Source organism: Asparagus officinalis, chromosome 7 (assembly GCF_001876935.1).
Source record: "Asparagus officinalis chromosome 7, Aspof.V1, whole genome shotgun sequence".
Lineage (NCBI taxonomy): Eukaryota > Viridiplantae > Streptophyta > Magnoliopsida > Asparagales > Asparagaceae > Asparagus > Asparagus officinalis.
The window spans coordinates 145,969,068-145,981,640 of NC_033800.1; the positions used below are offsets into that span (position 1 = coordinate 145,969,068).

The 12,573-nt window shown below is 40.4% G+C and overlaps 1 protein-coding gene across 1 annotated transcript; it reads right to left on the reverse strand.

Moving 5' to 3' along the window:
- On the reverse strand, positions 7,001 to 9,238 carry LOC109847924. The gene is made up of 3 exons (XM_020417156.1): positions 8,791 to 9,238; positions 8,227 to 8,694; positions 7,001 to 8,112 (listed from the first exon to the last, which is right to left on the reverse strand). The coding sequence occupies exons 1-3, from the start codon at positions 9,236 to 9,238 to the stop codon at positions 7,001 to 7,003; spliced, it is 2,028 nt and encodes a 675-aa protein (XP_020272745.1).

Sequence of the window (12,573 nt, forward strand, 5' to 3'; positions counted from 1 at the left end):
ATCGCTCACAAAATCATGAAATCTGAGCAATGGGTTATAACCCATGAAATTATCCCCGGTCAAAATAGACCAAAATGGTCAGAAGACCATGGGTTATAACCCATGAAATCGTGAAATTTAAACTCCGCCTAATTATATGCCGCCGGGACCAAACGCCCGAGAAGGGTCAATAATCATGTGTTATAGCTTATGAAATGATTGATTTTGAATTCGACAATGATAATTTGACATAGGACATTGAACAAACCAAAATGGTCAGAAATTGTTCGGACAATAGCTCATGAAATGACCGGTTTCGACATTTCCAGCAACCAGCCAAAAAAGAGGAAAATGATCAAATTTCATGTGTTACAACTCATGAAATCGTCTGTTTTGAATTCGACAAATCTTTCTGGCATCGGGTTGAAACGGACTGAAACTGACAAAATGTGTTAGAAATCATGAGTTATAGCTCACTAAATTGTGAAATATGCAATCTGCCAAATTAACTGCATTGGGTCGAAACTGTGCGTAATTGGACAAATTTCGTGGGTTATAGCTTACGAAATCACAAAATTTGACTCTGCCAAGTCATTTACCATCGGATGAAACCGTCGAATTTCACCAAAAATTGTTTCCTATCGCTCACAAATTGTGAAAATTCTGACAATAGGTTATAACTCATGAAATCGCACCCGGACAAAATGGACCGAAATGATCGGAAAGCCATTGCTTATAACCCATGAAATCGTAAAATTTAAACTCAATCTTGTTATATGTCGTCGGGCCCAAACGCGTGAGAAGGGTCAATAATCACGTGTTATAGCTCATGAAACGATCAATTTTGAATTCGACGGTGATATTTTGACACAGGGCCTCGAATAGACCAAAATGGTCAAAATTAATCATTCGGACAATTGCTCATGAAATGACCGATTTCGACATTTTTGATACTCAGCTGAAATAGGGGAAATGGTCAAAATTCATGGGTTAGCTCATGAAATCATCGGTTTTAAATTTGGTAAATCTTTCTGGCGTCGGGTTGAAACGGTCCGAAACTAACAAAATGTGTCAGAAATTAAGGGTTACAGCTCACAAAATTGTGAAATATGCACTCGCCAAATTAACGGCACCGGGCGGAAATGGGGGCATAAATGGACAAATTTCGTCAGTTATAGCTCACAAAATCGTAAATTTTGACTCCGTCGAGTCATTTGCCGTCGGAAGAAACCGTCGTATTTTGGCAAAAATTGTTGCCTATCGCTCACAAAAATCATGAAATCTGAGCAATGGGTTATACCCCATGAAATCGCGCCCCGTCGAAATTGATCAAAACGGTCAGAAAGCCATGGGTTATAACCCTTGAAATCGCGAAATTTGAACTCCTTCTAATTATAGGTTTCCAGGACCAAATGCACGAGAAGGGTCAATAATCATGTATTATAGCTCATTAAATTATCGGTTTTGAATTCGGCAAAGATACGTTTGCACGGGGAGTCGAACGGACCAAAATGGTCAGAAATCACACGGACAATAGCTCATAAAATCGATGGTTTTGACATTTCCGACACTCGGCCAAAACTAGAGAAAATGTTCATAATTAGTAGGTTAGAGCTTATGAAATCATTTGCTTTGAATTCGGCAAAGAATTCTGCCACCAAGTCGGAATGGTCAGAAACTAAAAAAATGTGTTAGAAATCATGGGTTATATAACTAACAAAATCGTGAAATATGCACTGCGCCTAAACGTCTACACCAGGCTGAAAAGGGCCATAATTATACAAATTTCATGGGTTATAGTTAATAAAATTGTGAAATTTAACTCCGGTGAGTCTTTTGTTGTCGGAGGAAATCGTCGAAGTTGGGAAAAATCATTGTCTATAGCTCCGGAACTCATGAAATTCAAACGATGGGTTATAACCTATGAAATAGCGTCCGGGCCGAAACGGACTAAAACGGTTAGAAAACTATGGGTTATAAGTTATAACCCATGAAATCGTGAAATTTGAACTCGCCTAATTATATGTTGCTAGGCCCAAATGCACGAGAAGGGTCAATAATCACGTGTTATAGCTCATGAAATGATCGGTTTTGAATTCGGCAATGATATTTTGACATAGAGCGTCGAACAGACCAAAATGGTCATAAATCGTTCAGACAATAGCTCATGAAATGGTCAGTTTTGACATTTCTGACACCCGACCAAAATAGAGGAAAATGGTCAAAATTCATAGGTTATAGCTCATGGAATCATCGATTTTGAATTCAGCAAATCTATCACGCCCCGCTTCCCAAAATACCGGGGAATCGGAACGTGAACAAGCCCACGACGTATTAGATTGAGAAGAAATATATATACTATCATTTTTTTCTTCTCAATCCAATACGCTAAGCATCAAATATATAAATCTCAGTCACAGGTCCCCGATCACAATAGTAAGAGTATAAAGACAACCCAGAATAAGAAATAAACATATCATCAACAGATCATCCCAGACATAAAATATGGGTTCAACATACCCTTATTACAACCACAGTTCAACTAGAAAATAAGAAATACATAGTCCATAATAAAAGGAAATACTAATAAAATAACCAAGTCTATCCCCAACTAAAGAAAATACTATAAGAGTGTTCTATTAGCTACTACAGAAAGAAAAGCACGTCTAGGCTTCAGTTTGTTCTTCCACTCCATCGGAAGGACACCCCGGCTGGGTATACTCCGGCTCGGCTGCATCATCGAACTGAACATGTTCATCTCCTAAGTCTGACGCACACCAGAGAAAAACAGGTGTACGTCAGCGTGTATGGCACACGACAAGATCTCACATGAACAAATAAAACGGTCTAACGACCCATACTATAACAATAGTAATGATGGAACATGATTCTGTAATTCTAACAATTTAATGAACATTTGTTACTATCAGAATGAACAGAAGTACTCAAGCCAACTGGTAATCTAATTCCTACGACTAATCCATCCTATAACAAGTCACTGGTCAATTCTCACACAAAGTCATCACTCATATCACCGGATATCTGACTGTTCACAAATCCCCTACGTGTATCCAAACCCGCGAAACGGTTCGGTGAGAGGACTACACGCAATCCGATTTCGGCCTGGTTCGAACTCAAGAAAAACTCGGGTGATGAAACGATTTCACTGACCAAGTGCGAAACGGTTTACTTAGCCCAACAAACTAACCCCAGTGCGAAATGGTTCACTGGTTCTAGTCTGGAAGATACATCAACAGTCTTATCCGATCACATGAACACTGACTTCCCCATCCCAACTCTTCTCGTTTTTCTAAGTTAACTATAATCTTCATTAGAAACTCTGGTTCACCGCCTAAACCAGTCAACACACTCACACATGTCACTAAGTCTGTTCATGACGCACAAGGCCACTAAGTCATGAACTACTATGGTTCTCAACACATCAAAAAATGATTTTTCACCAAAATAATTTATTATAATTATTTTAAAATGATCCTTTCACCAAAATAATTTATTATAATTATTCTAAAATGATTATTTTGTCAAATAAATTCTTTAAAATTATAAATTATTCTAAAATAATTTTATTTTATTTTATCTTTACAGTATCTATTATCAAAATATTATTTTTAGTACTTTTCAATATCATTCGTCAAATAAATCCGTACAGGTCATCACAGTATATGTATTACAATGTGAATGGTCATACGTCATTGTCTACAGTCCATTTCGTTCACAACAGTTCTATACGTTATAATTCTCAGTTCAATATGTTCACGATAGTTTTATATTTGTAACGAGTAATTATTCGGGTAACGAGTTCGTATGCAAAATTAATTTGTGATCATCTAAAATTTTACTGAGCAAGAATAGGGATCTTGCCTCGGGGTTTTTGTCGAACGAATCGACGCTGACGGCGCGGGTCGTATCTAACGCGGAGGAGCACGGCGTCGGAAGGAACTCCTGCGAGCGGCTGCGGGGATTCGGCGATGCTCGTCAGCGACGAGGGGGCGACAACGACGATGCTGACGCCTGGTCGAGCCTGGACTGACAGCGAGCGAAGAGGCTCAGCGGCGGAGCTACTCGAAGTGTTTTGTCGCGGGAGGCGGGCGAGGAGACCGGTGCAGTCGGCCGGCTTAGTGGGACTGGAGTGTGGTGCGAGGGGCTCGATCAGCGGTTGCTAGCCGAGTAACTGCGAGCGTCGGAGGCAGAGCGGCGGTCAGCGGTGGAGGAGGTCACCGAACGTCGGGACGTCCGCCGTCGTCGGCAGAGGCGACGGCCGAGACGGCGGCTGGCGGGCGGATCTGAGGTAGCGCTCGGGCGCCGGCCTGGAGCTGGGGTTCTGGCAGCACAAGAGACGCTTCGGGAGAGAGGCGGAATGGGGTTGGGCAGCGCCGACGGCGCGCTGCGGTTCGTCGGCCCATGCGGCTGGCGCTGGCGGAGCCGCGGGGCAGGCCTGTGGCGGAGGATGGAGGCGGCGGTCGGTCTCGATATCGCATGATGAGCAGAGAGAGAGGACGAGAGAAGCAGAGAGAGACGAAGAGAGAGAGACTGAGAGAGAAGACGGAGCAGAGAGAGAAAGTAAGAAAGCAAGAGAGATGAGATGAGAGACAGAGAAAACTGAGCCACGAGTGAGAGAGGTAGGCAGGGTTTAAATAGAAGAAATTTTGAATAAAAAAATAAAAAAAATAAAATATTGAAAGAGGATGCGCGTGGAGCTGTTTTTTTTGGAAAAAAAGGAGGGAGAGAACGTGATGAGGGGGTGGTTGTTGGGGGTTTGACGCGGGAAGCAAAGTTTTGGATTATTTTCAAATAGTTTCAGGTATTTAAACAAAAATGATTAAATAAATAGTTACAGGTATTAAAAAATTAAACTAATTACGGAATAATTATCTACAAATAAAAACATACATGTTGTGCTAATACAATAGTTGATACGAAATAGTCAAAATATACACATATTGTATAATTAAACAAGAATAAATAATGATAAAAATATATTTACTTATATTTAAAATCAAATAATTATGTGACAATTATCTACACGATAAAACGTACCAGATATGCTAATACGACAGCTGATACATAATAATTAAAATAATATAATAATTTACACAAATAATACGTAATTAATAATTCAACATAATATAAGAATTAATATGTAATAATAATAATAATAATAATACAACATATTATTTAAAATAATACGTAATAGTATCAGTAACACAACAGATAAATCCCAAAAATTTTCATTGCACTAAATTAATTTATAAATATCAAAACCATTTAAATAAATATAAAACTTAGACTTTAAATCATCGAAAATTTCTAGAAAATCGAGAAAAATACAAATACTCTTTTAAAAATCATAATTAAATATTTTAAAATACCAAAAAATTTATTTTAATTAGTATTAAAATTTTACGGTCATTACATTCTACCCCCTTAAACAAATTCCGTCCTCAGAATTAAAATAATGGTGATGTATAAAGAACCCAAGGACAGAGATATGGAAAGAGATACTCACTCAACACATATAGAGAATGGTTCAAAATAACTGCATATTCATAAGCAGGGGAAAAAGTAAGACAAGAACAATACAGGGTAAAGTACAAGATGTGACAACTAAGATTCAAGAAACAGATGAGGGTATCGTTGTCTCATTTCAGACTCAGTCTCCCAAGTCGACTCGCCAGGAGAATCTGGATGCCACATCACACGAACGAGCGTGACGGTTTTGTTCCGGAGAGTCTTCTCTCTTTGGTCCAGAATTGCCACAGGTTGTTTCTCGTATGTCAAATCAGGTCGCACCTCAATCTCCGAGAAATCTACGATATGACTCGGATCTCCGACATATCTCCGCAACTGAGAAATGTGGAATACGTCATGCACTCTAGCCAATGCGGGTGGTAATGCAAGTCGATATGCCACTTCTCCAACCCTCTCTAATACGTCGAAAGGTCCCACATATCGCGGACTCAACTTCCCACGCCTTCCAAAGCGAATGGTGCCTCGGTTGGGAGAAATCTTCAGGAACACATGATCTCCTGGCTGAAACTCTAAGTGCCGGCGCTTCGCATCTGCCCAATGCTTGAATCTGTCATGTGCTATGCGAAGTCGCTCCCGAATGATCCTGACTGCATCAACTGATCTCTCAATCAACTCTGGCCTAAAAATCTCCCGTTCACCGACATCGTCCCAACTCAAAGGAGAGCGGCACTTCCTGCCATACAATGCTGCAAAAGGGGCCATTGCAATACTAGCCTGGAAGCTATTGTTGTATGCAAACTCCACCAAATGCAAGTGATCTTCCCACAACCCATGAAAGTCAAGCATACAAGCTCTAAGCATATCCTCCAAAATCTGAATGGTCCTCTCCGACTGCCCATCGGTCTGGGGATGATAAGCTGTGCTGAAACTGAGACTGGTCCCAAGACTCCCCTGCAAACTCTTCCAGAATTCTAAGGTAAATCGGGTATCGCGATTCGAAACAATGCACACTGGAACTCCGTGCAATCACACGATCTCCTCCATGTATCTCTGAGCAAGATGCTCCGTCGACTGTCCCACTCGGAAAGGAATGAAGTGAACCGATTTGGTTAATCGATCTATGATCACCGAAACATCATCATTCTGCTTAGTGCTCCGAGGTAAGCCAGCGACGAAGTCCATGGTGACATGCTGCCATTTCCATTCCGGAATAGGCAGTGGCTGAAAAAGAACTACGATGCGCTGATGCTCTGCCTTCACCTGCTGACATACAAGACACTTAGTCACACTACGAGCCACATCTCTCTTCATACCACGCCACCAATAATTCAGCTTCAGATCTTTATACATCTTCGTATCTCCAGGGTGAATAGAATACTATGAGCTGTGAGCTTCTCGTAATAATTCTTCTCGAATATCTCCTTCTGGTACGCAGATACGACTCCCAAATCGTAAGGATCTGTCCTCATGAACAACAAATTCTGACTGAAGACTAGTCGATGCTAACCCTCTGCACTTCTGAAGAAATGAGTCACCTGATTGTGCAGCCTTGATTCGCTCGACCAATATCGATTGAATTTGAAGATTCATCAAGGAAGCGGTGACTCCTGGAAGTATAACTTCTATACTCATATCCCTCACTTCCTGCTAAAGTCTTCACTGAGCTGTGAGGGGTCATGATTGCCGGCAAACGACTCAAAGCATCTGGTACCACATTGACCTTACCAGGGTGATACTGAAGATCAATGTCGTAATCCGCCATCAACTCTAACCATCGGCATTGCCTCATGTTGAGCTCCTTCTGAGTAAATATATACTTCAAGCTCTTGTGGTCAGTGAACACCTTCACTTGCTCTTCCAATTGATCGAAGATGTCATCGATACGGGGAAGTGAATACTTATTCTTCACTGTCACCGCATTCAACTCTCGATAGCCGATGCACATCCGCTTGGATCTATCCTTCTTTCCCACGAGCAACACAGGTGCTCCCCAGGCCGATACACTAGGTCGTATCAAGCCTCTCTGCAAAAGATCATCCAACTGAGTCCGAAGCTCGGCCAACTCAGCTGGAGGCATACGATAAGGAGTCTTGGAGATCGGAGCAGTTCCAGGCTTTAATTCTATGGAAAAATCAATTGCTCGATCCGGTGGCAATCCGTAAATGTCGTCGGGAAATACATCTTCAAATTCCTGAACTACATTTGGCTTCTCGGGTTCCACCTGCATGGCAGCAAACATCGCCTTCTTCGGTCTAGCTCTGTACTCTATCGGTCCAGCCGATGTACTGCCACTGAGGAATTCAAACCTCGGGTGATCCGGTATCTCGAATACTACGCTCCGACGATGACAATCAATGGTGGCAAAGAACGACCCCAACCAATCCATCCCAAAAACTGCATCAAAGCTCGGCAAATCTATCACCAGAAAATCTGCGAAGAGTTCCTTCCCACAGATGACCACAGGGCATGCTTCATAACCACTAGATGCTACTAGGACACCACTGCCCGTGTTGATATTCCAGCCCATAGTCAGAGGAGTTATAGGAAGAGAATGGGCACTCGCAAATCGACGAGACAAGAAACAATGGGAAGCTCCAGAGTCAAAGAGCGATAAAGCAAGGACAGAGGAAACAAGAACCTTGCCTATTATAGGAGGATGAATGCAACTAACTTAGTATTCATAAACAATCCTATCATGATATCATTATGTAATAAGAAAATTCATATGCAATTAAGACTAAGATGAACAATTCTTACCAGTGATAACTTGATCGTTCGCCTCAGCTTCTACGGCTGACATCATGAACATCTGTCGCTGAGGTTGCTGCATGTGTGCTTCCTGATAAATCTGCTGCTGTGGAGGGAGAGGTCGCTGAGTATGCCCGGAATAGCCACAATAAGCACATCTCACTGAAGACTGGCCATGAGACTGCACTCCAGGGCACTGATAAGGGTGAGCCTGCTGAAATGGCTGATGCTGAGAATGCTGCTGTCTCTGAGGAGCCTGCTGCTGCTGCCTCGGAGGGGGACGCTCGACATTTCGGGTCGGAGCTGCTGGTGTCCTACTCTGAATCAAGTGTGAATCTTCTGGTTCCTTCTGCACGCTTTTAATCTCGCGTGTTGCATCCAATACGGCGTCGTGAGTCGCGAGTGCCTTACCAGCCAAAGCCAATCTGATATACTTGTCCAGACCTTTCTGGAACTGGTGCTTCCTGATAGTGGGGTCTGTAACCAAGTGGGGAGCATATCAGCTCAAAGAAGAAAACTCGGCCTCATACTCGTCGACTGATCGACCCCCTTGCTTGAGCTCGACAAATTTACGCAGGAGCTCATCTCGGGCCGATTGAGGAAAATACTTCCTATTGAAGCGATCCGTGAATGTCTCCCACAGAATCGGCCTCTCTAGGTGTGTCTTCTCGGCATCCCACCAGATTCGAGCCGTATCTGTGAGCTGGACATCCATAAGGTCCACCCACTCTGTAGGAGCAATGCGGGTCACCGTAAGGATAGTCTCGGTAACCTTCAGGAACTCTTCTGCTGCTAGAGGTCCTTCGGCACTGGAAAAAGAAGGAGGTCGCATATACCGAAACTCTCTAACACCAGGTTCTGTATGAGGGGGAGGCTGGTGAGGCTCCCGCTGCAAGTGCCCAGCCAAATGCTGTTGATTCGTCGCCAGTCCCTGAATCATTGCCAAAAGTTGGCGTGGGTCCACTTCGGGAGGCGGAACATTACTACTGGATGGGTTACCATTGTTACGTGTACCCACCATGGTTCTGAAGGGAAGGCAACAAGGATTAAAATTATTGTAGGAAAAATCAAGTCAAGATCAAAATCGAAATTGGGTAAGGTAGGGACGGAAACAAGATTGGTCAAGATAAAAAATCAAGTCAAGATCAAAATCGAAATTGGGTAAGGTAGGGACGGAAACAAGATTGGTCAAGATACTAGGATAAGGGCTAAGTGGTAAGGTAGGGACGGAAACAAGATTGGTCAAGATACTAGGATAAGGGCTAAGTATAGTCTTACGGATGGAAAATGATATGGATTTGAATCGTCCAATACATTCTTACTAGTGGAAACTTAGGACCGTAATCGGAACCGTGACCTGCATGGTTCACCACTAAAACCTGTCATGCCCCGCTTCCCAAAATACCGGGGAATCGGAACGTGAACAAGCCCGCGACGTATTAGATTGAGAAGAAATATATATACTATCATTTTTTTCTTCTCAATCCAATACGCTAAGCGTCAAATATATAAATCTCAGTCACAGGTCCCCGATCACAATAGTAAGAGTATAAAGACAACCCAGAATAAGAAATAAACATATCATCAACAGATCATCCCAGACATAAAATATGGGTTCAACATACCCTTATTACAACCACAGTTCAACTAGAAAATAAGAAATACATAGTCCATAATAAAAGGAAATACTAATAAAATAACCAAGTCTGTCCCCAACTAAAGAAAATACTATAAGAGTGTTCTATTAGCTACTACAGAAAGAAAAGCACGTCTAGGCTTCAGTTTATTCTTCCACTCCATCGGAAGGACACCCCGGCTGGGTATACTCCGGCTCGGCTACATCATCGAACTGAACATGTTCATCTCCTAAGTCTGACGCACACCAGAGAAAAACAGGTGTACGTCAGCGTGTATGACACACGACAAGATCTCACATGAATAAATAAAACGGTCTAACGACCCATACTATAACAATAGTAATGATGGAACATGATTCTGTAATTCTAACAATTTAATGAACATTTGTTACTATCAGAATGAACAGAAGTACTCAAGCCAACTGGTAATCTAATTCCTACGACTAATCCATCCTATAACAAGTCACTGGTCAATTCTCACACAAAGTCATCACTCATATCACCGGATATCTGACTGTTCACAAATCCCCTACGTGTATCCAAACCCGCGAAATGGTTCGGTGAGAGGACTACACGCAATCCGATTTTGGCCTGGTTCGAACTCAAGCAAAACTCGGGTGACAAAATGATTTCACTGACCAAGTGCGAAACGGTTCACTTGGCCCAACAAACTAACCCCAGTGCGAAACGGTTCACTGGTTCTAGTTTGGAAGATACATCAACAGTCTTATCCGATCACATGAACAAAGACTTTCCCATCCCAAGTCTCTTGTTTTTCTAAGTTAACATACACATATGTTTCTAAGTCTTAAACAGGACACACCAGGCCACACTAGTCATGAATTTCTAACGGTTCTCAAGCATAACAAAGAGTAATAAATGCAGCTAATCATATACAACAAGATCATAGCATATCACATAATTAAAATTAAGAACCTAAATCATGAATAATTCATAATAATCCATTCTCTAAAATAAATCCTTTAAAATTATTTATAAATGTTCTAAAATAATTCCTTTTATAAAACTTTCTAAAATTATTGAAATTATTCTAAATTTATACTTATTCTAAAATAAATTCTTTTAAATTATTTATAATTATTCTAAAATAATTCTTTTGTCAAATAAATTCTATTAATTTATTATAATTACTCTAAAATGATTTTTCACCAAAATAATTTATTATAATTATTTTAAAATGATCCTTTCACCAAAATAATTTATTATAATTATTCTAAAATGATTATTTTGTCAAATAAATTCTTTAAAATTATAAATTATTCTAAAATAATTTTATTTTATTTTATCTTTATAGTATCTATTATCAAAATATTATTTTTAGTACTTTTCAATATCATTCGTCAAATAAATCCGTGCAGGTCATCACAGTATATGTATTACAATGTGAATGGTCATACGTCATTGTCCACAGTCCATTTCATTCATAACAGTTCTATACGTTATAGTTCTCAGTTCAATATGTTCACGATAGTTCTATATTTGTAACGAGTAATTATTCGGGTAACGAGTTCGTATGCATAATTAATCTGTGATCATCTAAAATTTTACTGAGCAAGAATAGGGATCTTGCCTCAGGGTTTTTGTCGAACGAATCGACGCTGACGGCGCGGGTCAGATCTGACGCGGAGGAGCACGGCGTCGAAAGGAACTCCGACGAGGGCTGCGGGATCTTGGCGATGCTCGTCGGCGATGAGGGGGCGGACAACGACGAGGGTGGACGGGTCGAGCTGGACGACAGCGGCGAAGAGCTCAGGGTGGAGCTGCTGGAAGTGGTCGGCGCGGAGGCGGGGAGGAGACGCGGTGCAGGCGGCGGCTAGTGGGGACTGGAGGTTTTGAGGAGAGGGCATTGGGTGGGGAGCTTGAGGAGAGGGGAGAAGGTGGAGATAGGGGAGGAGAGAGAAAGTGGAGGCATGGAGAAAGAGAGAGAGAGAGAGAGAGAGAGAGAGGTAGGCAGGGTTTAAATAGAAGAAATTTTGAATAAAAAAATAAAAATAAAATAAAATATTGAAAGAGGATGCGCGTGGAGCTGTTTTTTTGGAAAAAAAAGGAGGGAGAGAACTTGATGAGGGGGTGGTTGTTGGGGGTTTGACGCGGGAAGCAAAGTTTTGGATTATTTTCAAATAGTTTTAGGTATTTAAACGAAAATAATTAAATAAATAGTTACGGGTATTAAAAAATTAAACTAATTACGAAATAATTATCTACAAATAAAAACTTACATGCTGTGCTAATACAACAATTGATACGAAATAGTCGAAATATACACATATTGTATAATTAAACGAGAATAAATAATAATAAAAATATATTTACTTATATTTAAAATAAAATAATTATGTGACAATTATCTACATGATAAAACTTACCAGATATGCTAATACGACAGCTGATACGTAATAATTAAAATAATACAATAATTTACACAAATAATACGTAATTAATAATTCAACATAATATAAGAATTAATTAATAATTCAACATAATACAAGAATTAATACGTAATAGTAATAATAATACGACATATTATTTAAAATAATACGTAATAGTATCAGTAACACAACAGATAAATCCCAAAAAATTTCATTGCACTAAATTAATTTATAAATATCAAAACCATTTAAATAAATATAAAACTTAGACTTTAAATCATCGAAAATTTCTAGAAAATCGAGAAAAATACAAATACTCTTTTAAAAAT